The sequence below is a fragment of the Bubalus bubalis genome, chromosome 9 (genome assembly GCF_019923935.1).
Source record: "Bubalus bubalis isolate 160015118507 breed Murrah chromosome 9, NDDB_SH_1, whole genome shotgun sequence".
Lineage (NCBI taxonomy): Eukaryota > Metazoa > Chordata > Mammalia > Artiodactyla > Bovidae > Bubalus > Bubalus bubalis.
Window position 1 is genome coordinate 42480467 of NC_059165.1, and position 27954 is coordinate 42508420.

General features: G+C 38.5%; 1 protein-coding gene across 3 annotated transcripts; it reads left to right on the forward strand.

The window, feature by feature from the left end:
• Positions 1 to 27484, forward strand: LOC102410596 (hepatitis A virus cellular receptor 1-like). Of its 3 annotated transcripts, none has more exons than XM_045166553.1 (9): positions 1 to 67; positions 478 to 532; positions 2833 to 3165; positions 6034 to 6483; positions 7524 to 7619; positions 12395 to 12450; positions 15461 to 15575; positions 24773 to 24809; positions 27162 to 27484. In XM_045166553.1, exons 2-9 carry the CDS (start codon positions 490 to 492, stop codon positions 27262 to 27264), a joined length of 1233 nt encoding a protein of 410 aa, XP_045022488.1. In that variant the 5' UTR covers positions 1 to 67; positions 478 to 489; the 3' UTR covers positions 27265 to 27484. The 3 variants fall into 3 exon arrangements, with proteins under 3 accessions (XP_045022488.1, XP_044803337.2, XP_044803338.2); XM_044947402.2 differs by lacking the exon at positions 1 to 67 and adding an exon at positions 106 to 236; XM_044947403.2 differs by lacking the exons at positions 1 to 67; positions 15461 to 15575 and adding an exon at positions 107 to 236.
• Positions 27485 to 27954: the final 470 nt, after the last annotated feature.

Here is a 27954-nt window from a genome sequence, read left to right on the forward strand (position 1 = left end):
ACTAAGGCTGGGAACTAGCCATTGTGACCACAAAGGAAGAAGTACCCTCCTCTCACCAGAAATCCAGGTGACTCATCTTCAAGGCTAAGGATAAGTGTATCTTTGCCATGGGAAATCTGGTCTTTGCTCTGGCTTTCCCTGCTAAGCCTTCCTCTCATTTCCTTCGTGTTTGCTCCCTCATCTCCTCTGTCAGCACCTAGAGTCAGTTTGGACTCTAGGTGTAGGAAAGGAGCTGGGTAAGTAGGCACTGTTTCAGAGGACAGCTTTGCCTGTCTGTTGGAAGGGGCAGAGCTCTCAGTCACCTGGAGCAGACAGAAAGCGGAAGCATTTGCAAGTGTGCTCCTGCTTCCTGCAGGCAGGCTTATGTGATTCACCCTGTAAGGGTGAAAGGAGAAGTTGCAATCTGAGAATTAAGACTTGTTCTGATACCATCTGATTGAGGGTCATATCAAGCAGTCTGCTTTCTCTTTCCTTCAGGCCAATAGCATCATGCATCCTTGGGTAGCCCTCCTGGGCCTCCTACTCCTGCCAGGTAAGTGAATAGGTGGATTGTGCTTTGGAACCCCAAGGATGTAGGGGGTGTGTAGGGGGTAAGTGGGAATGGTGGAGGGTGCTTTGTCGAAGGTAATGGGATCAAGCTCAAGTTCTAAGAATTAAAAAATCTATGGGTAGGTGAATAAGGCATACTGCAGTACAGTACAGCTTATGCTGCCTTTTGTGTTTAAATTAAAAAAAATAGTTGGTAGATGGTTGTGTATACATGAACTACTCAAGTGTATGTAAGAAAGAGTAACTGTGGACGAGGTGGGAAGAAGCAATGGGGATGGGTGGGAAGGAGACAAGTCCTTTATTGTACCATTTTGTACTTTTTGATTTTTTTTAACCATGTATAACTGTTTCTTTTCAAAAAAAGGTATTTTAACTTCCCTGGTTTACCAGTGGTTAAAACTTTGTGTTTCCAATGCAGGAAGAATGAGTTCTATCCCTGGTTGGGGAACTAAGATCCCACATGTGGTGCCAAGTGGCTAAAAATTTTTTTTTAATCAATAATCAAAAAATTTAATTTTTAATAAACAAAATAACGGAGAAGGCAATGGCACTCCACTCCAGTACTCTTGCCTGGAGAATCCCATGGATAGAGAAGCCTGAAAGGCTGCAGTCCATGGGGTCGCTTAGGGTCGGACACGACTGAGTGACTTCACTTTCACTTTTCACTTTCATGCATTGGAGAAGGAAATGGTAACCCACTCCAGTGTTCTTGCCTGGAGAATCCCAGGGACGGGGGACCCTGGTGGGCTGCCGTCTATGGGGTCGGACAGAGTCGGACACGACTGGAGTGACTTAGCTTAGCATAACTTAATTTATCTCATATTTTAACATTCTATGAGATGGGGGAAATTTTTAGGAATAGACATTATCCTAAATTTAAAAAAAATCTCTAGAGGTAGGAATATGAGGAAAAGTATATTTTTAAATTATATTCTGTAACAAATTTCTATAATCAGCATAAATTACCTTTATAATTTAAAAATGATATTAAGCAAAATTAAATATAATCAGAATTTTGGTAATAAAAACTAGACTTATTTTATATAACAATGAGTGTTTTATTCCCACAGCATTTCCCAGATTTACAGCCAAGTTCTAATTATGACTGGCTGTTGAATCTCAGATTTTTTTAAGGACCACTCAGACTTCATTTGGCAATACAGTTTTTTAAACCACTGCTGCAGGAGACAGTTTTCCTGCCTGTTTGTTTTTAAGAGGTAAAGTTTAATATTTGATTGAATATTATCCAATTTTTTGGTTTCACCTGGCTAACTGGACAGTGCTCCATTGCAGGACAGTCATCAACTCACAAGAAGGGATCCCTGCTTGAATTTTTTTTAATCGATCCTAAATCCCATGATGGGCTTCCCAGGTGGCTCAGTGGTAAAGAATCCACCTACCAACGCAGGAGACATGGGTTTGATCCCAGAGTCGGGAAGATCCCCTGGAGAAGGAAATGGCAAACCACTCCAGTATTCTTGCCTGGGAAATTCCATGAACAGAGGAGTCTGGCGGGCTACAGTCCATGGGGTGGCAAAGAGTCCAATACAACTAAGCAACTAAACAAAAACAACAAAGCCCATTATAAGCCTCAGTTCCTTCTGAGAGTATTAAAAACGCTTTTTCCTAAAAACTGATTTCTAAAGAGTTTATTAGCCTCTGCCTTCTTGCCAATGATGCTGTAAGTAGGGTATTAGCTGTTTTTTCCTTAACTTAGAGAAGATTTATGAGGTGAAATTTTTTGCATAGCCATTTAAAAAATTGCAATATAATTGAAAATCAAAAATTTTAAATGCAACTCTGTTTTAAAATCAGATTTCAACTGAGACAGTGACTGAATCTAGGGGAGAGGAAAAGCCACCTGTATGTATTAACATTTAATAAGCAGATACCTGTCAAACACAGGATAAAATGCACACACACTGATGCATTACTGGAGTGTCGTTTGTTTCAAACCTTTTGGAGAGGAATTTGAATCATATTCACCAAAAGACTGAACATATTTCTGCCCTTTATCCTGATACTTTCTCTCATAAACCTGTCCTAAAGGAAGTAATCCTGAATACAGAAAGGCATTTATCTGATGTTTCATCCTCAAATATATCTGGTTAATAATAATACTGCTAAAGAATATGTTTACAGGAAAAATGCATATATTAAATTTACAAACTCAAGATATAGTTAGATAATTTCAAACAGCACAAACTACATAAAGAACAAAATGAAAATAAAATTAAAGTTAAAATTTTGAGACCTCATGCTCTGGTTTCTCTTTATTTACAGATGGTGTAACCTCTTACCATCGAGTGACTGGAGTGGCGGGTCAGAGTGTCACTCTACCCTGCTATTATAATGGAGAAGTCACAAGCATGTGTTGGGGCCGAGGGGCATGTCCTTGGTTGAACTGTGGAACTAGCATCATCTGGACTGATGGATACAGAGTCACCTATCGGAGGGATGGACGTTATCAGCTAAATGGCAATATTCGTGGAAGGGATGTGTCTTTGACCATAAACAATGCTGCCGTGTCTGACAGTGGCTTGTATTGTTGCCGAATTGAGGTGAGAGGGTGGTTCAATGACATAAAAACCACCCTAGAGTTGAGGATCAATCCAGGTGAGCTTATCTTCATACTTCTTAGATCACTTCCTGTGGGTTCCCAGAGATAAGAGTTTTCTGTTTGATATGAACTTTCTTTTCCTTTAGTAGGGAAAGAAAAGTTTCCTATGATCTTGTTTTCTAATAACTCTTCAACTGAATATCTTGTATTTGTGTAGAGTGAAGTGCTAAGACTAGCCTTGATTCAAGACCGTAGGCTAGAGGATCTTCCTAGTCAGCAAGCTGTCTCCTGAAGCAGTGCTTCAGGAACACTAGTTGGTTCATGAAAAAGCATTCACTGTTCCACACTGAGATATAGTGAGCATTTTTATGGAGCTGAATTTCTTCTTCTTGAAAATCTTACCTTTTCTCTGAGGTAATTTCTTTGGAGAATTTTCAAATGTTCTTTCTTAACATTTTAAGACTCATAGAGAGTTTCACACATATAAAACAGATAACATAAGGTTTTGTCAAATGGATGTATCACTTGGTTTAGACAACTGTCAACTCAATTTTGTAGCATATACATTGAAAAAGTCTAGATAGTTTCATCCCCTCCCTCTACCCTTGGATTTTTTGAAGCACAATTCACACTATATCATGGCTCAGCTGGTAAAGAATCAGCCTACAATGTGGCAGACCTGGGTTCAATCCCTGAGTTGGGAAGATCCCCTAAAGAAGGGAATGGTTACCCGGATCAATATTATGGCCTGGAGAATCCCATGAACTCTATAGTCCATGGCGTCTCAAAGAGTTGCAGACAACTGAGTGACTTTCACTTTCACTCACATCATATCACTAAATTGCTTGTTTAAAAGTTAAAATCGCTTTCTTATCCATTTGACTGCTGGTGGACATCTAGGTTGCTTCCATTCCTGGCTGTTATAACCAGTGCTGCAATTAATATTGGGGTACACGTGTCTCTTTCAATTCTGGTTTCCTCAGTGTGTATGCCCAGCAGTGGGATTGCTGAGTCATATGGCAGTTCTATTTCCAGTTTTTAAAGGAATCTCCACACTGTCCTCCACAGTGACTGTACTAGTTTGCATTCCCACCAACAGTGTAAGAGGGTTCCCTTTTCTCAACACCCTCTCTAGCATTTATTGCTTGTAGACTTTTGGATCACAGCCATTCTGACTGGCATGAAATGGTACCTCATTGTGGTTTTGATTTGCATTTCTCTGATAATGAGTGATGTTGAGCATCTTTTCATGTGTTTGTTAGCCATCTGTATGTCTTCTTTGGAGAAATGTCTATTTAGTTCTTTGGCCCATTTTTTGATTGGGTCGTTTATTTTCCTGGAATTGAGCTGTAGGAGTTGCTTGTATATTTTTGAGATTAATCCTTGTCAGTTGCTTCATTTGCTATTATTTTCTCCCATTCTGAAGGCTGTCTTTTCACCTTGCTTATAGTTTCCTTTGTAGTGCAGAAGCTTTCAATTTTAATTAGGTCCCATTTGTTTATTTTTGCTTTTATTTCCACGGGGGTTGATTCCAAGAATATCTCCTCCAGTGGATAGCTGAAACTGCACAGAGTACCAAACCCTGTGCATGTTTTTTCCTGTGCTTGTCAGTTCAGTCGCTCAGTCATGTATGCCTCTTTGCTTATATACGAACTATAAATTTTAACTTAGAAATTAGGCACAGTAAGAGATTAAGGAAAGCTAATAATAAAATAGAACAATTATAACAAAAAAAGAGAAAAAAATAATTAAAATCACCTTATTGCAATATGAGAACATTTTCATCTCAATAATTGTTCACTTTTGGCTTTTAAGAATTTTGTGAAATCCAAAAGTCTGGGAAGTTTATGTTTTTCTATCTTGATGTAGACATTTTAATTTTTTTTTACCACTTGGTGAAAGGAGCAGTTTCTAAAGGGTTTCCTGGTTTCTGGTGCTCTTTCATAGTAAGTATTCTCCCACTAAAGTTTCTAATGAAAACAGAAGCCAATATTCAGAGCCTTTATAAGTGAGGTCTCTTTTTTAGTTTAAATGAACTTGATATTTCAATTTCATAACTTTTCCTAACTTCATCAAAGACACTTAGCTTATTTGATGAAGGCAAGTAAAATCAGGTCAATAGTTATGCAGAAAATAGCTGACTCCGGGAAAACATCTAGGAGGCAATTTAAGAAAGCCAAAAGATGCTGGTGCTATACACATGTGGCAGGAGGCTGTGTGTGGAGAAGAGATTATTTTTGGAGTTGTGAAATTATATGATTGATCTGGAGGAAGAAAGAAATTAATAGGGGATATTTATAGTGCTTACAAATTCTTTAATAGATGAATATTTGCAAAGTCACTGTTGTGTCCAGTGGGAAATGGGTTCATAACTGAGCCAAAGTGACTCTCTGCCTCCAACCCAATACTTTACTTTTTTCTTGCAATTTTCACAGAAAGAGCTTACTTTCAACTTCTCTTAGTGCTCTTCCTCAGCAGCTTTTCCTAGCCTTAGTGTCCTAGTTTCTTAGGAAATATTTACTCCTGAGCAAGACACATTAGTGGAACAAGCTGAGGACAAAGACAGCTTCAGGCTCTAGACACTTTCCCCTCCTTCACAGATGCTTATGAAGATATGTAAATCTGATATGTATGACTAGTCTGTACAAAGTGCTTCAACACAAATCCCATGTGTCATTTTTTAATGGCAACACCTCCTGAAATATCATCCTTTAAATGCCGCTGTTGCCTTGTTGTGACCATGTCTTCACTCCCTCCTCAGTCACAGATTCTAGTTGACCCATGACAAGAACTTGGAGTTCATGGGAGATAAGTGCTGAGTTCTGCCTGGCGACAGTCTCCTTGGTTGTGTTGGTGCACAGGCCCAGCATGAGTCTCTTGTTTCCTGCTGCTTGATGAATCCCTGCTTTCATGTTGATTTCTAGCTCCACCTACAACGACAACGACCACCACCACTACTACTACAACAACTACCACCACTACTCCAACAACCACTACCACTACTCCAAGAACAACCACCACTACAAGAAGGACAATTACTACCACTACTCTAAGAACCACTACCACCACCACCACTACTCCACGAACAACCACCACTACTAGAAAGACAACCATTACTACTACTCCAACAACGACTACCACTATTATAACCACCACTACTACCCCTAAAACAACACCCACCACAACTCCAACAACCACCACCACCACTACTCCAACCACAATGGTCACCACTGCTCCAACAGCCACCACCACTGCTGTGCCAACAACCATCAACACCACTACTCCAACCATGACAGTCACCACTGCTCCAGTGACAGTGAGGTCCTCTACTTCTGCTCCTCCAATGCCAGCACCCACAGAGGACCTCCAGCCAGGTAAGCAAAAGTACTTCTAAGTGCAGAAGTTTTTAAAGTCAGGATACGCACCATCCAGGGCACTGTGTTAAGGCATATGGACAATCTAGGGTAGGGATTCTTAACAGGTTTCCAAACCTGGTTTCACAGAATCTGTGAACAACTTGTACCCTCTTATATTCATCTTTTGTATCTTTAAGCATTTTCAGAGTGAGAGGGACCTATGGTTTTTACTAGATTCTCAAAGGAATCATGAAGAGCAAAAAAAAAAAAAAAAAAAAAAAAAGCCAGACCACTGGTCATGGACATCTAAGAAGGATGGTCCATTCAGCCCTGTTTAACATAGAATTATGAGGAAAAAATAAGGGTGCCAGAACAGGGCTAAATGAATGAGATTCTATCTTACAAGGAGCTCTGAATAGAGATCATTTAATCCATTTTGAAGCTTACACTGGAAGATAAGATTTCAGTGAAGTTAATGCTTACTCTGTTTCCTGTGTCAGGAAACATGCTAACTGCTTTATAAGTATTAAACTCCTTAATTCTTATGACAACTCCAGGACTGATGCTAAAGCTAAAGCTCCAATGCTTTGGCCACCTTATGCAAACAGCTGACTCATTGGAAAAGACCCTGCTGCTGGGAAAGATTGAAGGCAAAAGGAGAAGAGGGTGGCAGCGAATGAGATGGGTAGACAGTATTGCTGACTCAATGGACATGAGTTTGAGCAAACTCCAGGAGACAGAGAAGGACAGGAAGCATGGCATGCTGCGGTCATGGGGTTGCAAAGAGTCGGACACGACTTAGCAACTGAACAACAAAAGAAGTGTAAAAAGTGAAATAATTCTGTTGTTAAGCTCTGAGATCATTATCTAGATCAGATTTATTCATGATAATGAAATGCCTTCATAGCAGGGTAATACCTCAAGGACATATATTAATACATTTCTAAGAAAGAGTCAAAGGGTAATTTCTGATTTAGTTTTGTTTGTTCTTTCTGCTGGGGGTGTAAATTTTCCTCCACTAATTGAACACTATTTTCCCGTTCTTGTCATTCCTATAGCTTCTTTATCTTCTCCAAGTCAGACAGCAGAAAGCCAGCCTACTACCCTGTATGAAACAAACATAACCAGCTCACCATGGCACTCTTGTTCAACAGGTAACTTCAGTTTCTTTCCCGAACACCTGGGAACATTCAAATTTTGATAAATATTAGCACATTGTTCAGAGCACATATTCTGAAATAAGACAAGTGTGACTTGAATGCCAACAATGGCTATTCCATTCAGCTATGAAACTTGAACAAATGTCTTATTACCCTCTTTGAATCTGTTTTTATCCTTTGGAAAATGGAGGAAATAATACTTATTCTTATAGCGTTATATGAGATAAAGATCTGGGGACACAGTTACAAGGTAAGTGATAGAGGGCAAGTATGAATGTTACTTGGAATGTCCAGAAATACATACATTTGAGTGACGCAGGCAGCTTATATGATTTGGGATCATCCACATACATATCCACATTTTTCTAAATGAAATGAATCAGCCTTGTCTTTAAACTTATTTCTAGGCATACTTCCCTGGACAGAGCCTTAAAACAATTAAATACAAACTGGTCCAGCTGGAACTGGTTGCCTGTTTATGCTTCCTCTAAGCCCCAGATACTACATATAGCCAGGAGGCTCCCCTGCTGCCTTGTCGAGCTTTCATTTCACATGGACACTTTGAGTTGGGTTGAGGATATGGATACCAGAGCCAAAGAGGCAGGTCCCACTAGGATTGTGCTATTCCACTCCAAAAGTCTTCCAGTACTCCCTAGTTTTGGAAAGTTCATATTCTTTTGAGATGTAAGATTAGTTTGTTGTTCCTATAATGGAGAAAGATGATATTGAATTGTCATCTTTCTGAGCTAACTCTGTTACCCATGGTAATATATTTGGAGAGTGCCACGTGTGAACCCCTTTGTAATGCAGAGCTGGCATATTTGTCCATGTGCCTGTAAAGCATCCAAACAAGGTCAGATTTGTAAGATTTTGTAAGACTTGTGCCTATGATTCATCATTCTCAGGAGTTACTATAGGAGACACCCAGGGTGGCCTACTTTGCCAATCATTCAAGAAAACTCTTAATTGAAAATGGACATGCAGCGGGACTCAGAGAGGGACCAATTTACTTGAAATTAGCTAATAGTGATATTTGGTTTTGAAAGTGGAATCCTTGGTGTGAAGTGTTTCTTGGCACAGAAACAAAGAGAAAGCAGATAAAAATACAGGTAAGAGCAGTTGGGGCAACTGCACCCCACACTTTTAGGCTAAGAGGAAGAACAAAGTAGAAAATGGGAAATTGTTCTCTAAAATATGTCACTGAAACCTGGTCAAGTAGACTTGGCAGCATGGAACAGACATTGCAGCAGCTGTGTCCCCACAACTTCTGTGACTGCTGCCGTCTTGGCAGCATCTCTGAGGCCCTTCAGCCAAATCCTCACAGTGCCCGAGTCACACTTAAGTGGGTTAAAGCCTCACAAAGCAAAGAATGTTAGTCCAGGAGGAATTTTGGTTTTCATAGAGCTTGCACCTACCTTTTCAGATGCATGTGCCAGCAAATTGTTGTGCATTATCTCATTTAATTCTTTCAAGGCAGGTTTATTTCTTGCCATTGCCAGACTGAGGAGGACATTTAGTTCTACTTTGGAGACAAACAGCTTCCAATTCAACTCCCCGCCAACGGCAGTTTCAAGTTGCACGCCCATGGGCAAGTTGTTTCATTCAACACTACATGTTTGTAAGGAATGAAGGACATGCTATTTGGAAAATCTATTGCATGGTGTCCCTTCCCCTTTGCTCCTATTATTATATAGCAACATAATTGTGACACCTGATATTTGTTTAATATGGTGTTAAGCACCTTACACGCATCATCTAATGTGATAACTTTATGAGACGGGTGCTATCAAGAGCTTGTAGTTCAAGGTTACCCCAGCTACAAATATAAATACATACATTTACATTCATATATATGTAATGTGCATGTAAAGGACAATGGTTGAGGTCACATTGGTAAATGACATGTCAGCACTGAAGTCAAGTTTCATCTGACTCAAGTCAATGCTATTTTTTTACAACATCACTCATTCTGTAGTTAAAGGATTTAAGGTTATAACATTAATCATACAGAGACTAGACTGTAGACACTGTCTTTGTCTCTTGAAGAAGTAGTGTCGGAATGTTTAAATTGTAGATATAGTAATGTAAACTGTGAAAATTTAGGGGTATATGGTTCGCTCATTTTCACTACCATTAGAACATGATGGTTTTATAGCTCTGTCAGTAGTATGGGAATCTCTGAGACCTGCAGAATTTACATTGGATGGGAACATAGGGTGTGCGGTGATTATGAGCTGAGGTTCTTGTCCTTTAGTAGAGATGGAAACTTCAACCATTTCAGCACCTCATCTAAAATTTCAGATTAAGAAAATTTCGTATTAGGATGTAAAGTGCTTGTGTATAATCAGATCAGATCAATTGCTCATTCATGTCCGACTCTTTGCAACCCCATGAATCGCAGCACACCTGGCCTCCCTGTCCATCACCAACTCCCGGAGTTCACTGAGACTCACGTCCATCCAGTCAGTGATGCCATCCAACCATCTCATCCTCTGTCATCCCCTTCTCCTCCTGCCCCCAATCCCTCCAAGCATCAGAGTCTTTTCCAATGACTCAACTCTTCGCATGAGGTGGCCAAAGTACTGGAGTTTCAGCTTTAGCGTCATTCCTTCCAAAGAAATCCCAGGGCTGATCTCCTTCAGAATGGACTCGTTGGATCTTCTTGCAGTCCAAGAGACTCTCAAGAGTCTTCTCCAACACCACAGTTCAAAAGCATCAATTCTTCGGCACTCAGCCTTCTTCACAGTCCAACTCTCACATCCATACATGACCAAGGGAAAAACCATAGCCTGGACTAGACGAACCTTTGTTGGAAAAGTAATGTCTCTGCTTTTGAATATGCTATCTAGGTTGGTCATAACTTTCCTTCCAAGAAGTAAGCGTCTTTTAATTTCGTGGCTGCAGTCACCATCTGCAGCGATTTTGGAGCCCAGAAAAATAAAGTCTGACACTGTTTCCACTGTTTCCCCATCTATTTCCCATGAAGCGGTGGGACCGGATGCCATGATCTTCGTTTTCCGAATGTTGAGCTTTAAGCCAACTTTTTCACTCTGCACTTTCACTCTCATCAAGAGGCTTTTGAGATCCTCTTCACTTTCTGCCATAAGGGTGGTGTCCTCTGCATATCTGAGGTTATTGATATTTCTGCCGGCAATCTTGATTCCAGCTTGTGTTTCTTCCAGTTCAGCGTTTCTCATGATGTACTCTGCATATAAGTTAAATAAACAGGGTGACAATATACAGCCTTGACGAACTCCTTTTCCTATTTGGAACCAGTCTGTGGTTCCATGTCCAGTTCTGACTGTTGCTTCCTGACCTGCATACACGTTTCTCAATAGGCAGATCAGGTGGTCTGGTATTCCCATCTCTTTCAGAATTGTCCACAGTTTATTGTGATCCACACAGTCAAAGGCTTTGGCATAGTCAATAAAGCAGAAATAGATGTTTTTCTGGAACCCTCTTGCTTTTTCCATGATCCAGCGGATGTTGGAAATTTGATCTCTGGTTCCTCTGCCTTTTCTAAAACCAGCTTGAACATCAAGAAGTTCACGGTTCACATATTGATGAAGCCTGGCTTGGAGAATTTTGAGCATTACTTTACTAGCGTGTGAGATGAGTGCAATTGTGCGGTACTTTGAACATTCTTTGGCATTGCCTTTCATTGGGATTGGAATGAAAACTGACCTTTTCCAGTCCTGTGGCCACTGCTGAATTTTCCAAATATGGTGGCATATTGAGTGCGGCACTTTCACAGCATCATCTTTCAGGATTTGGAATAGCTCAACTGGAATTCTATCACCTCCACTAGCTTTGTTCGTAGTGATGCTTTCTAAGGCCCACTTGACTTCATATTCCAGGATGTCTGGCTCTAGGTCAGTGATCACACCATCGTGATTATCTAGGTTGTGAAGATCTTTTTTGCATAGTTCTTCTGTGTATTCTTGCCATCTCTTCTTAATATCTCCTGCTTCTGTTAGGTCCATACCATTTCTGTCCTTTATAATAGATACTCAGTAAAGAGAGAATCCTGTATTTGACCTATATTTGCTTAGAAATGCCAACAGTATATGTTCTGTGGGACAAAAGAGATATTTCAAATCATTATTAAAATTTGGACATTGAAAACTTTAACAGAATGTATCCTTGTATATTGGGAGTTTAGGTAGTATAAGGTATACTGGCCTTGGGAATGTTGTAATGTATTTTCTAAAGCACATTTGGATCAGTGTCTGGGCACACTGGCATATAATGTAGGAGTTGGATGCCAACTGTTTAAGGTATCTTAGTGCATTTCACTCACATTTTGAGTGTAAAACCAATGTAATGTTCATTTTGAATGGAGTGGTTCTGCTATTTGGATGTGTAATGACTTCTGAGCACTCATTGCAAGTTTCTGAGCTGCCATGAAAATACTGATTATTTATCTGTAAGTGGTAATTTTTAACCTAGTTCTGAGGATGGGTCACTCTGACTTGTCTAAAATTGTCAGTAAATTTTCTGTGAGCATGCATTTTTTTCCCTCGCCATAGGGAGAAAAAAAAGGTTCATTTTCAAAGGGTCCATGACAAAATGGTTAAGAAACACAACCTTACTACTTAAATTAAGAAATGTTATTAACTTGGTATTATTCATGGGATGCCTACAGCATTAGGCCATATGATTATTCAACGTTCCCTTCGTTACCAGAAGGCAGTGTGAATATATTGGTGATTGCAGGAAAGTTCAATATCTTTTTGTAATTATTATTAATTTTCTTTCTTGTTGAGCAGATGGAAATGGCACTGTGACCCAGTCTCCAGATCCCCATTGGCATAACAATCAAACTGTAAGCATATTCCTTCTTATTTTATTAGCCTGATTCACTTATATGTCTCTTCTGGAATCAAGTTACATTTAGAGATTATTATTGTTAGAATAGTCCACAGATTGATTCTTTCTAATTTAAAAATAAAGGAAGAAAAGAATTTGACTCTTAAATAGGGATAGTTTAATTAATTTTCAAAGTCTATATAGATGCACTACTTCGTTAGAAATACCTGAAAAGTGGTATTTTTTCTAGGCACACATATACACCCAAGACAGAATTTCTCCTGACCATAAGATAAGAAAAAAAGAGTGAATTAATTCAGGCATAGTAACTTAACATTATATAACAAGAAAGACTTAGATCATTGTTAGAGAAATAACATGACTTGAATTGATGTAGTGGAATGGGGGCCATCCCCACCAAAAATATTATGTCAATGAAAGTGTGGTTCCTTAAACATAGGCCCCCTAATATCCTTTTCCAATCCAATTTTCCTCCTATAGAGAAATTTTGAGGCCACTGCTGAGTCTTTCTATATATAATCCTCCCCATATGATGACATATTAAGGTCCTAAGGTCTTCAACAACTTTGTGATTCTGTAATTTGTGTAATTTCCCATAACTAGCTTGGGAAAAATCCAAGGGACTATAGTCTTATGATGTTCATCAAAGCCTCATCTTTGTGTGTAAGTTAGAAGAATTTATCAGTGAGATTTTTACTTTTGGCTCCCTTGGGTGAAACAACTTTCCTTTCACTATGTGCAAATAACTCTTAGAAGCAAAAAACATGAACAGATTCAGGTATGAGAGTAATCTTGATTGCAAGTGGTGAGAAATTGCAGCATGGACATTGTAAGAGAAATTCAAGTTCAAGCAAAGTGGGGTTAATGTGACGTCAAATGGCCTTATGTTGCATAACTTAGTGACAATGAGAACACTACCACATAGGAATGATATGAAATATTTTAATCACTTTGATGATATGGGTACTGATTGATCTGCTGGATATGGGCTGAATTTGTTGTGCTTGTTAAATAGCAGAACTGCCACCATGTAAATGTCATGTCAGTCAGACTTATGCTAGTTTTAAAAGAAGAAACAAACACTGCAAATGAGAAGATTGTTTTTTACCTCAGTTACCTGCAGGACAGGTATATACAGTAGCAATTAATCTCTTCTATATAATGTAAGCAATACAGAAGCAAGTTCACAGTAGGTGGTAGCACAATCGTGGGATTTTTGTGTCTTGATCATGAAGATATCAAGTGTCTCCCAAGTATCTTGAAACCAAGCACCATATATATCCACCCAGTAGGTCAACTTCTTGAGCTGTATCTTAAGAGGAGAATGAACATATACATAAAGATGTATAAAACAAGATATACATTGCTGCTGTTTATAATCATGAAAATGTTATAAACAACCTAAATGTTCAATAATAAGAGATTAATAACTTATCAATTAAGCATGCCCATTTATTGCCACTAAAAATGGTGTCACTGCAGTGTACTTACTGCCATGAGAAGACAGTGTCAATTGTTAAATGAAAAAACTAACTTTTCAGATAGCATTGGGACGTCCCTGACAGTCCAATCATTAAGACTTCATGCCTCCAATGAAGTAAGTAGAGGTTCGATGGCTGATTAGGGAACTAAGATCCCACAAGCCATGTAGCATTGCCAAAAATGAAAAAAAAAAAATTATTATATACAGGTTATAGATACAAGATAAAATGATGTATATACTGTGGTATACGTTGGATACGGTAACTGTGTCTGTTAAGAAAACTACTAGAAAGATAAAATTCTAAAAGAGTATGTAATGAAAAATGGTAATAGTAACTATTTCTGGATGTTGAAATTATGGTTGATTTTTGTTTTCCTTTCTTTATCCTGAGCTGCACACTCTAAAATTAACTTCCAGTTTTTATGTAACATAATATTTTTTTAAAAGCAAGCAAAGATGGCTTCCTGTAATCCTGTGTTCCATCTAACTGCTTTCCCTCCCACAAGTAAGGTGATAACACAGCTTTTCCCTTCCAGGGCACTGACTGTTTTCCGTTAAGGCAAGGACAGCTCAGAGGCTAGGTCACCCTCCTCTGTATTCCTCAGAGTGTTTATCAGGAGGTACCTGAAGTACCTTTCCCAAGAACCCTATTTAATCTGCATTTGACAGCAAAAGAGGTTTGGAGAGGCTAAATAACTTGCTAGGGTCACAGAGCAACTAAATAAAAGTTAATCTGGGATTTGACTCCAGAGATTAAACTCTTATGCAGGAAAAGACTTGAGACTTAATCTTTTTCTCTGATTTTCACTTCTTTTCTGTTAAAATACCTACCTGGTGGGACATCTTTGGAATTAGAATTAAGCTATGTAAAGGAGGCAAGCATGATGACATAGTATATTTTGGGTTTACTCTAGGAAGTGATGATCTGTCACAGTAGGAATTTTTTTCCCAATGGCACAGCATTTTAATTGTTAAGCAGAGCCATGAATCTGTGCAGCTACTTTCATGCCCATTTATAAACATATAGAATCTTGAATTCTAGTTCAAAAAAGTGTTTAAATTAATGGCTAGTTTCAGTAACTGAACAGATTCAAATAGCACCACTATGGCAACTTACATAGGAACCAGAATTGTTTTTTATTAGCATCATAAGAGGATTATTTATGAAAAGAGCTTATTTTTTTTATAATATATATAAATTATAATAATAAAGCACAGTCATTTGAAGCATCCAGTTTGAGTTTTAACAAATCTGTACCCTTCTCTAAATATCACTGCAAGTAAGATGTAAACATTTCCACTACTCCCAAATACATTTTGAATTTTGAGTTGTCTTAGAATTTCATCATAAGGCTATAACTTTACATCATTTGGTCTTACCTTTCATGATACAGAACTAGCCAGGGGCCAATAAACAATAATGTGACTGGGTATATTATTTTCTGAAATGTTTTCTGCCTGTAACTCTAACAAGATCGCTTTATTTTTCTGTTTTGTGTTTGATCTGCTGATGTTTCTGTAGACTGCGGCGCTGGCACAAGAAACATGGATGAGCACCAACAAGGGAGTCTACATTGGAATCTCGGTTACTATTTTGGCATTGTTGGTCATGTTTGTGGTATTCTTGATTAGGAGAAGTAAGTCATCTCAGGACTGAAATATTCAGAAATACTCTTGAGCCCACAGGAGTATTCTTTTTTTTTTTTATTATTATTATTTTTTTAAATTTTATTTTATTTTTAAACTTTACATAATTGTATTAGTTTTGCCAAATATCAAAATGAATCTGCCACAGGTATACATGTGTTCCGCATCCTGAACCCTCCTCCTTCCTCCCTCTCCATACCATCCCTCTGGGTCGTCCCAGTGCACCAGCCCCAAGCATCCAGTATCGTGCATGGAAACTGGACTTGCAACTCGTTTCATACATGATATTTTACATGTTTCAATGCCATTCTCCCAAATCTCCCCACCCTCTCCCTCTCCCACAGAGTCCATAAGACTGTTCTATACATCAGTGTCTCTTTTGCTGTCTCATACACAGGGTTATTGTTACCATCTTTCTAAATTCCATATATGCGTTAGTATACTGTATTGGTGTTTTTCTTTCTGGCTTACTTCACTCTGTATAATAGGCTCCAGTTTCATCCACCTCATTAGAACTGATTCAAATGTATTCTTTTTAATGGCTGAGTAATACTCCATTGTGTATACGTACCACTGCTTTCTTATCCATTCATCTGCTGATGGACATCTAGGTTGCTTCCATGTCCTGGCTATTATAAACAGTGCTGCGATGAACATTGGGGTACACGTGTCTCTTTCCCTTCTGGTTTCCTCAGTGTGTATGCCCAGCAGTGGGATTGCTGGATCATAAGGCAGTTCTATTTCCAGTTTTTTAAGGAATCTCCACACTGTTCTCCATAGTGGCTGTACTAGTTTGCATTCCCACCAACAGTGGAAGAGGGTTCCCTTTTCTCCACACCCTCTCCAGCATTTATTGCTTGTAGACTTTTGGATAGCAGCCATTCTGACTGGTGTGAAATGGTACCTCATAGTGGTTTTGATTTGCATTTCTCTGATAATGAGTGATGTTGAGCATCTTTTCATGTGTTTGTTAGCCATCTGTATGTCTTCTTTGGAGAAATGTCTATTTAGTTCTTTGGCCCATTTTTTGATTGGTTCATTTATTTTTCTGGAGTTGAGCTGTAGGAGTTGCTTGTATATTCTCAAGATTAGTTGTTTGTCAGTTGCTTCATTTGCTATTATCTTCTCCCATTCTGAAGGCTGTCTTTTCACCTTGCTAATAGTTTCCTTTGATGTGCAGAAGCTTTTAAGGTTAATTAGGTCCCATTTGTTTATTTTTGCTTTTATTTCCAATATTCTGGGAGGTGGGTCATAGAGGATCCTGCTGTGATGTATGTCAGAGAGTGTTTTGCCTATGTTCTCCTCTAGGAGTTTTATAGTTTCTGGTCTTACAGTTAGATCTTTAATCCATTTTGAGTTTATTTTTGTGTATGGTGTTAGAAAGTGTTCTAGTTTCATTCTTTTACAAGTGGTTGACCAGATTTCCCAGCACCACTTGTTAAAGAGATTGTCTTTAATCCATTGTATATTCTTGTATATTCAAAGATCAGGTGTCCATATGTGCGTGGATTTATCTCTGGGCTTTCTATTTTGTTCCATTGATCTATATTTCTGTCTTTGTGCCAGTACCATACTGTCTTGATAACTGTGGCTTTGTAGTAGAGCCTGAAGTCAGGTAGGTTGATTCCTCCAGTTCCATTCTTCTTTCTCAAGATCACTTTGGCTATTCGAGGTTTTTTGTATTTCCATACAAATTGTGAAATTATTTGTTCTAGCTCTGTGAAGAATACTGTTGGTAGCTTGAGAGGGATTGCATTGAATCTATAAATTGCTTTGGGTAGTATACTCATTTTCACTATATTGATTCTTCCAATCCATGAACATGGTATATTTCTCCATCTATTAGTGTCCTCTTTGATTTCTTTCTCCAGTGTTTTATAGTTTTCTATATATAGGTCTTTAGTTTCTTTAGGTAGATATATTTCTAAGTATTTTATTCTTTCCATTGCAGTGGTGAATGGAATTGTTTCCTTAATTTCACTTTCTGTTTTCTATTTATTAGTGTATAGGAATGCAAGGTATTTATGTGTGTTGATTTTATATCCTGCAACTTTACTATATTCATTGATTAGTTCTAGTAATTTTCTGGTGGAGTCTTTAGGGTTTTCTATGTAGAGGATCATGTCTTCTGCAAATAGTGAGAGCTTTACTTCTTCTTTTCCAATTTGGATTCCTTTTATTTCTTTTTCTGCTCTGATTGCTGTGGCCAAAACTTCCAGAACTATGTTGAATAGTAGTGATGCAAGTGGGCACCCTTGTCTTGTTCCTGACTTTAGGGGAAATGCTTTCAATTTTTCACCATTGAGCATATGTTTGCTGTGCATTTGTCATATATAGCTTTTATTATGTTGAGGTATGTTCCTTCTATTCCTGCTTTCTGGAGAGTTTTTATCATAAATGGATGTTGAATTTTGTCAAAGGCTTTCTCTGCATCTATTGAGATAATCATATGGTTTTTATTTTTCAATTTGTTAATGTGGTGTATTACATTGATTGATTTGCGGATATTGAAGAATCCTTGCATCCCTGGGATAAAGCCCACTTGGTCATGGCGTATGATCTTTTTAATGTGTTGTTGGATTCTGATTGCTAGAATTTTGTTAAGGATTTTTGCATCTATGTTCATCAGTGATATTGACCTGTAGTTTTCTTTTTTTGTGGGATCTTTGTCAGGTTTTGGTATTAGGGTGATGGTGGCCTCATAGAATGAGTTTGGAAGTTTACCATCCTCTGCAATTTTCTGGAAGAGTTTGAGCAGGATAGGTGTTAGCTCTTCTCTAAATTTTTGGTAGAATTCAGCTGTGAAGCCATCTGGACCTGGGCTTTGGTTTGCTGGAAGAGTTTTGATTACAGTTTCAATTTCCGTGTTTGTGATGGGTCTGTTAAGATTTTCTATTTCTTCCTGGTCCAGTTTTGGAAAGTTGTACTTTTCTAAGAATTTGTCCATTTCTTCCACGTTGTCCATTTTATTGGCATATAATTGTTGATAGTACTCTCTTATGATCCTTTGTATTTTTGTGTTGTCTGTTGTGACCTCTCCATTTCCATTTCTAATTTTATTGATTTGATTTTTCTCCCTTTGTTTCTTGATGAGTCTGGCTAATGGTTTGTCAATTTTATTTATCCTTTCAAAAAACCAGCTTTTGGTTTTGTTGATTTTTGCTATGATCTCTTTTGTTTCTTTTGCATTTATTTCTGCTTTAAGTTTTAAGATTTCTTTCCTTCTACTAACCCTGGGGTTCTTCATTTCTTCCTTTTCTAGTTGCTTTAGGTGTAGGGTTAGGTTATTTATTTGACTTTTTTCTTGTTTCTTGAGGTGTGCCTGTATTGCTATGAACTTTCCCCTTAGGACTGCTTTTACCATGTCCCACAGGTTTTGGGTTGTTGTGTTTTCATTTTCATTCATTTCTATGCAAATTTTGATTTCTTTTTTGATTTCTTCTGTGATTTGTTGGTTATTCAGCAGCGTGTTGTTCAGCCTCCATATGTTGGAATTTTTAATAGTTTTTCTCTTGTTATTGAGATCTAATCTTACTGCATTGTGGTCAGAAAAGATGCTTGGAATGATTTCTATTTTTTTGAATTTACCAAGGCTAGCTTTATGGCCCAGGATGTGATCTATCCTGGAGAAGGTTCCATGTGCGCTTGAGAAAAAGGTGAAATTCATTGTTTTGGGATGAAATGCCCTATAGATATCAATTAAGTCTAACTGGTCTATTGTATCGTTTAAAGTTTGTGTTTCCTGGTTAATTTTCTGTTTAGTTGATCTATCCATAGGTGTGAGTGGGGTATTAAAGTCTCCCACTATTATTGTGTTATTGCTAATTTCTCCTTTCATACTTGTTAGCATTTGTCTTACATACTGCGGTGCTCCCATGTTGGATGCATATATAATTGTTATATCTTCTTCTTGGATTGATCCTTTGATCATTATGTAGTGACCATCTTTGTCTCTTTTCACAGCCTTTGTTTTAAAGTCTATTTTATCTGATATAAGTATTGCTACTCCTGCTTTATTTTGGTCCCTATTTGCATGGAAAATCTTTTTCCAGCCCTTCAGGTTCAGTCTGTATGTGTCCCCTGTTTTGAGGTGGGTCTCTTGTAAACAACATATGTAGGAGTCTTGTTTTTGTATCCATTCAGCCAGTCTTTGTCTTTTGGTTGGGGCATTCAGCCCATTTACGTTTAAGGTAATTACTGATAAGTATGATCCCGTTGCCATTTACTTTATTGTTTTGGGTTCGATTTTATACACCATTTTTGTGTTTCCTGTCTAGAGAATATCCTTTAGCATTTGTTGGAGAGCTGGTTTGGTGGTGCAGAATTCTCTCAGCTTTTGCTTGTCTGAAAAGCTTTTGATTTCTCCTTCATACTTGAATGAGATCCTTTCTGGGTACAATAATCTGGGCTGTAGGTTATTTTCTTTCATCATTTTAAGTATGTCTTGCCATTCCCTCCTGGCTTGAAGAGTTTCTATTGAAAGATCAGCTGTTATCCTTATGGGTATTCCCTTGTGTGTTATTTGTTGTTTTTCCCTTGCTGCTTTTAATATTTGTTCTTTGTGTTTGATCTTTGTTAATTTGATTAATATGTGGCTTGGGGTGTTTTGCCTTGGGTTTATCCTGTTTGGGACTCTCTGGGTTTCTTGGACTTGGGTGATTATTTCCTTCCCCATTTTAGGGAAGTTTTCAACTATTATCTCCTCAAGTATTTTCTCATGGTCTTTCTTTTTGTCTTCTTCTTCTGGGACCCCTATGATTCAAATGTTGTAGCGTTTAATATTGTCCTGGAGGTCTCTGAGATTGTCCTCATTTCTTTTAATTTGTTTTTCTTTTATCCTCTCTGATTCATTTATTTCTACCATTTTATCTTCTAATTCACTAATCCTATCTTCTGTGTCTGTTATTCTACTATTTGTTGCCTCCAGAGTGTTTTTAATTTCACTTATTGCATTATTTATTATATATTGACTCTTTTTTATTTCTTCTAAGTCTTTGTTAAACCTTTCTTGCATCTTCTCAATCCTTGCCTCCAGGCTATTTATCTGTGATTCCATTTTGATTTCAAGATTTTGGGTCAATTTCACTATCATTATTTGCAATTCTTTATCAGGTAGATTCCCTATCTCTTCCTCTTTGGTTTGGTTTGGTGGACATTTATCCTGTTCCTTTATCTGCTGGGCATTCCTCTGTCTCTTCATCTTGTTTAAATTGCTGAGTTTGGGGTGTCCTTTCTGTATTCTGGCAGTTTGTGGAGTTCTCTTTATTGTGGCGTTTCCTCGCTGTGTGTGGGTTTGTACAGGTGGCTTGTCAAGGTTTCCTGGTTAGGGAAGCTTGTGTTGATGTTCTGGTGGATGGAGCTGTATTTCTTCTCTCTGGAGTGTAATGAAATGTCCAGTAATGAGTTATGAGATGTCTATGGTTTTGGGGTGACTTTGGGCAGCCTGTATCTTGAAGCTCAGGGCTGTGTTCCTTTGTTGCTGGAGAATTTGCTTGGTATGTCTTGTCCTGGAACTTGTTGGCCCTTGTGTGGTGCTTGGTTTCAGTGTCGGTATGGAGGCATTTGATGAGCTCCTGTCAATTAATGTTCCTTGGAGTCAGGAGTTCCCTGGAGTCAGGGTTTGGACTTAAGCCTCCTACTTCCAGTTATTGGTCGTATTTTTACAGTAGTTTCAAAACTTCTCCTTCTATACAGCACCATTGATAAAACATCTACATTAAAGATGAAAAGTTTCTCTACTGTGAGGGTCACTCAGAGAGGTTCACAGCGTTACATGGAGAAGAGAAGAGGGAGGAGGGAGTTAGAGGTGACCCAAATGAGATGAGGTGGAATCAATAGTGGAGAGAGTGGGCTAGCCAGTAGTCACTTCCTTATGTACACTCCACAACTGGACCACTCAGAGATGTTCACGGAGTTATACAGAGAAGAAAGAGGAAGGAGACAGAGGTGGCCAGAAGGATAAAAGGGGGAAATGAAAAGGAGGGAGACAGATCCAGCCAGTAATCAGTTCCCTAAGTGTTCTCCACCGTCTGGAACACACAGAAATTCACAGAGTTGGGTATAATAGAGAGGGGTTAGGGAGGAGATACAGGCGACCTGGTGGAGAAAACGGAGAGTCCAAAGGGAGAGAGAGCAGTCAAGCCAGTAATCTCGCTCCCTAGTGAAAAATGGGTCCTGAAGATTGGGTTCTTAAAGGTAAAAAATTGGTAACAAATACATAAAAGGAAAAATTAAAAATCTAGAGTAGAGTTTGGAATTTCAAAAATACGATGTTAATGAAAAGAAGAAGGAAAAGAAAGAGAGAAAAAATGAACAGAGAAAAAATGAACAAAGGAAAACAAACAAGGTCGCAAAAATTATAAAGAAAGTACAGGTACAAAATTGATAACTAATACCAAAAAGCAAAAATTAAAAATCTAGAGTAGAGTTTGGAATTTCAAAAATACAATGTTAAAAAAAAAAAGAAGAAAAATAAAGAGAGAAAACAAACAAACAAACAAAAACAATATCGCAAAAATTATAAAGAAAATACAGGTACAAAATTGATATCAAATACCAAAAAGCATAAATTAAAAATCTTGAGTAGAGTTTGGAATTGCAGATATACGATGTTATATAAAATAAGAAGAGAAAGAAACACAGGGAAAAAAAAGAAAAAAAAGTCACAGAAATTATAAAAAAAACTATAGGTACAAAATTGATAACATATACCAAAAGGCTAAAATTAAAAATGTAGAGTAGAGTTTGGAATTTAAAAAATACAATGTTATAGAAAAGGAAAAAAAAAAACACGGTCAAAAAATTATAAAATATATATATGAAGTTTGCTGAAGAAGAAAAAAAATAGGGTCTTTTTTTTTTTTTTGCAAAGTAATAGGTTATAAAAGTGAAAATTAAAGGACAATAGAGGACTTAAAATTTAAAAAAAAAAAAAGAAAGAAAGCAAGATTGGTCGTAAAAATAGTAAAAATATATCTAGGTCTTTCTCTGGTTTTGTTGTGAGTATTGTGGGTTCAGTTCACTTTTGGCTAGTTTCTTGGTCCGACTTATGTTTCTCAAGATCTATAGGCCCCTTCCTATGTAGTCCGTAGTAACCACAGGGTTTTAATCTATGGCCTGTAGCTTCCAAGGCGTTTCCCTCTGTTATAGCTTCTTCTGTTTGCTGGTCTCTTCAGTGTCTGGTTTCCGCCCTGACACAAAGGGGACGGTGGAGGACACTTTTTTTTTTTTTTTTTTAGGCTCACTTGTTCAGTCGCGCTGTGAGGAGGGAGGGAGGGATGCTGCAAACAAATAACACTGGCGTGCGCTCACAGTGCCTCAGCCACACTGGGTCTGCCCCCACTCACGGTGTGTGTAGCCTCCCTGCCCACACTGCTTGGGCTCTAGGTTGTTCCTCAGGGAACAATCAGAGGCTGGCCCTGGGCTGATCTCCCAGGTCCAAGCCACTCAGGTTCAGGCACTCGGGTAGTCCTCAGAGGCGCAGACTCAATTGGGCCTGCGTTTTGTGCTCTTCCTAGGTCCGAGCAGCTCAGGTGATGAGGTGTTTGTCGAGCGCCAATGCTGCGACTTATCGCCTCCCCGCCACTCGGTTATCTGGGTGTAAAACCGGCGCACCTTCTCAGGCAGATGTTGACCGTCCAGACCCCCAAGAAGTTTTAGTTAGCAAAGAAGCCTGCTTACAGTTTTATAGATAGTGTCTCTCTGGGGCTGCGATTGCCCCCTTCCGGCTCTGGCTGCCTCTCACTGGAGGGGGAAGGTCTGCAGCCGGCTATCTCTGTTCAGTCCTTTGTTCTGTGCGTGGCCTGGCGGTGTCTTAGGTTAGGGCTGGCTTTTTGCGTGGTAGATATCCCACAGTCTGGTTTGCTAGCCCAAATTATTTCACTCAGATAGCGCTCAGGACATTCGGGCCAGATTCTTACTCTAAGTGACGCAGCCTGCGCCACGCTTCCCTGCCCAGCCCCCGCTTGCTAATGCTGTGTGCAGGGGTCTGCGCTGCTTCTCCGCTGGGGGAGTTACCGTAGGGCTCGCAATCTGCGATTTTTAATTGTTTATTTATTTTTTTTCTCCCTGTTATGTTGCCCTCTGTGCTTCCAAAGCTCGGCACAGATTGGGCAGTGAGAAGGTTTCCTGGTGTTTGGAAACTTCTCTCTTTTTAAGACTCCCTTCCCGGGACGGAACTCCGTCCCTCCCTCTTTTGTCTCTTTTTTTGTCTTTTATATTTTTTCCTACCTCCTTTCGAAGAGTTGGGTTGCTTTTCTGGGTGCCTGATGTCCTCTGCCGGCATTCAGAAGTTGTTTTGTGGAATTTACTCGACGTTTAAATGCTCTTTTGATGAATTTGTGGGGGAGAAAGTGTTCTCCCCATCCTACTCCTCTGCCATCTTGGCTCCTCCCTCCCACAGGAGTATTCTTGAGCCGCATGTTTTCAGTTTCATATAACTTTCTTGGTTCTTCCCTTGTTCTTTTTTTTTTTTTTAATTTATCTTAAATTTATTGTTCCATGTAGAAATAAGCACTGGTTGTGTAAAGTTGAGATTTGGAAGTCAAAAGCCATTGTAATATATAAGAGTTCCCTCCAATTTTGTTCTTTTCACATTCCCTCAATAACAATATTTTATCCCTATCGGGAGTAAAACTGTTGATGGCTTTATAACACCCACTTAATAGAAGAAGCACAAGAGACATTAGGTGGGTACATGATTTAAGAGCTAGGAGAAGAACAAAGGGTTTCACATGACAGTCATCCAGCACGTCGTGGTCTCCTTCCACCAGTTGTGTGTGTATGTGTGTGTAAAACCTGTCTTCTATGGGAGAAGTGCAATATTCAGGGTTTTTTTTTTTTTTTTTTTCAGTGAAATGTAATGGCATTAAAGTAAGCTAGGGCATGTAGGTCAATACACTAAACCTATGAATCAGAAGATACTCTATACCAAGGGGCTTACTTGGCTCCTAGAGATTCAAGAGAAGTTACCTGGAGTTATCAGGTTAGGGTCTAGATTGATTATTTTTTTTCTCCTTCTTTTTAAAAATATTCTTTATTCTAAATTAATTTTTTTTTGGACTCAATGCTGTACTGATTTTTCTTATATTAAAGTAATAATCGTAATAATATACTGGTTTGGAAAAAAAATCTCATGAACTCTTTGGCTTGCCTGTTTAATTTTCTCTTCATTTCCCCCTCAATTTAGGATATTTTTGCCTGGGGAGCAAGGTGGAGCTACTACGGTAAGTTTGAAATGGTTTGTGTTAATAATGACTTTGATGTTCTTACTCTAGTAAACATAAGGAAAATTTCTCTGTCCCTCTCCTCTTTTTCTTCCAAGTTCTCCATTTTATACTCAGATCCTGAAAAATCTAGTATATAGAGCACCTCCATTGCTGTTCAACCTTCCAGTGATGATTTTAGCATCTCTATGCTGCTGCTAAGTCTCTTCAGTCGTGTCCGACTCTGTGCGACCCCATAGAAGGCAGCCCACCAGGCTCCTCCTTCCCTGAGATTCTCCAGGCAAGAATACTGGAATGGGTTACCATTTCCATCTCCAAGCACCTCTATATTTACCTGAAATTGTGTCATAACTACTACAGAAATAACACCTCAAACCTTATCTCTTAGAGCAAGAGAACTAAATTGCAGATATTGTTTCAGGGGTCATTTGAATGGGTTGTTTAGTTTGTTATTTGATTTCATTCAGTGCTTTGTTTATTGCATGTCTATTGAATCTCTATTATATTCCGAAAAGATGAGCAGAACAGACAGAAAACATATAAATGGATAAGCAGGGCCTTATAGAACTTCCAGAGAAATACCATGGAGAATACTAGAGCAGGGCAGTAGGCTATGTGAGTGAGCCCCAAAGAAGCAAAAGGCAGCTCTGCAAAAACTGCAGGAACACCCCTCCAGGCTTAAGACCCGCAAAGGCAGTGGGTAGGGCCATGCCTCCAGCTCCCCACAGTTCCCACCATCCCCTATTATTCCATACCCAGCCTGCTCTGTTCATTTACATTAGTTGCCTGAACTCACAGGCATTTCAATTTACAGTTTTGCAAATTTACCCCTTCACCCAATAAAAAATTAAATATTTGTATGCATCCCTGCAGTCATTTTCCCAAGCATCTGTAAAGGTAGGAAACCACTACCTACTTTCAGCAAAATAAACTGCTTCATCTGATCCAGCTTTGGCTTTAAGCCAAGTCTTTCTTTGATTCCGAATTCGTCCCTCTTTAACTGCCATCCATTATTCTTAGTTCTCTTTTATTGGATGTTTGTACCCAGTCTTTCCTATATCTGAGTTAATCACATGAGCCAGTCCACAAAATATGCCTTGAATAATCTCCAGCATATTGCAAGTGTTCCATAGATGCTGGATTTTATTATTGCAGACATGACTTTCACAGCAATAAACCTGTGAGACAGGCAGTAATATTATTCTCAGTTTACTAATTAGAAAACAGGTTTAGAGATGTTAAGTGACGTCCAAGGTCACATCACACAGCAGGTCTCTTAGAGTCCCTAACCAGACTTTTAGGAGTTTTTGACTGTCAGCTTCCAAGAATGGAAAAAAAAAAAAAGTACTCCATACAGACAGAAAACCATGAATGATAACATCTTTTAGTTCATTTTTGTTCTTTCAAAGTTTACTTCTTTAAAGTTTCAGTTTTCAATCACCTAATTAGAAAAGAAAATATTTATTGTAGAAGATGCTGTATAATATAGGAAAGCAAACAAAACAAAAACAAAAAGGTGTATTTCCTCATGATGTTATTTTTGGAGGCAGCTATATCACATTGACTCATTTTGAGCTCTGATACCTAACCTGTTTCCACACATGTATGACTAATCTTTTTAAAGATCAGAGCAGAGTGATGATTCATTGCATTTCATATCATTTCTGGGCAGGCTTGGGTAATAAAAATAGTGTCTACAGACAACTTCTACAAAAGCATTGATATCAAAACCCCACAAATGACCTTTGTGTACACTTGATGTGTGAGCATTCATGTTATAAAGCTCATCTAACCCATGGCTTTATAATTTTGACTGTTAAGGCAGGGTGTGATTTTTGACTCTGTGAACTAGAACACACTTAGGTAAGCAATAGTATTTTACTATATCTGATATGCTCTGATATTTTGTATACTTATATATATTTATCTTAAATACAAGATACATACCACTAAATAACATCGCTAAAGGGTCACAGTCCTCAGGTAGAAAAACACCAGCCAAACCATTTCCTGGCCATCTTTGAGATTGTGCATCCTGGTTTAATACTTCAATTTGGTGTGTGGTATTTGTCTTCTTAGATTATAAATTTTTGTGTTCTATTGCATGAGTGTCTTGAAAGAGACCAGTGTGAGTTTTTTGAAACTAAAACATGTGACTTTCTACCTCCTTATTAAAAATAATTTCCTGTAACTTCATATTCACAAATCTGGAAGCTTCTATTCATTTCATAGGATGTTTGAATGGGGCTCTGAGAAATGCAAATACCCAGGCTTGAATGAACATAAACAAATATGCTGCTCATACTTGAGAAGTGATCTTCTTTTTTCTTACTCATGTTATTGTTTCTACAGTGTGATTCCATTGAAAGATTCTCGCATTGGAGCTTTGAAAAATGCAGCTCTGAAGCCTATCCAAGCAGAAGACAATGTCTACATTATTGATGACTATCACTAAGTCCTGGATCCAGATTCTAAAGTATTATGCCTTGATTGTAGCAGATAGTGACCAGATACTGTGTCAGAGTCCTGTCAATCAGCTGCAGAATTTTTCAGTCAGTTTCCCATGGCATTCCTCTGAGTCGGAGACACTGGGTAGAGTGATGCTAGGTCAACTGTGTAAAGTCAACCTCTGTCACAGAGTCCTAATTTTTTATATTAAATTGATTCAAACTTTCTGATCATTGCAGAGGTCTCTTCAAAACCTGAAACATACTTCTTAGAATTGTACATTCTCTTTAGACCTCGTAAATCCTGTTTTCCATCAAGAATTCTCATTGGGAAGATAGAAAAACAAACAAACAAACAAACCACTTCTACCTCAGTTACCAAGGCTGTCAAGAATACCTGAATACAACTTAGAATCAGGACAGCTAATCTGGGACGTTAAGGACCTAACATGCAAGCACTTCATGATTGTCCTTTTTTTTTTTTTAATCACCTGACTCCAAATGTGATATTGCTTAGGGTCCCCAAGGTTTCAAATCATGGTGTGTACAGGTTTTTATTTACCCAATAGAAAAATGGCAGTGAGCAGTCAGAATGGCTGCGATCCAAAAGTCTACAAGCAATAAATGCTGGAGAGGGTGTGGAGAAAAGGGTACCCTCTTACACTGTCAGTGGGAATGCAAACTAGTACAGCCACTAT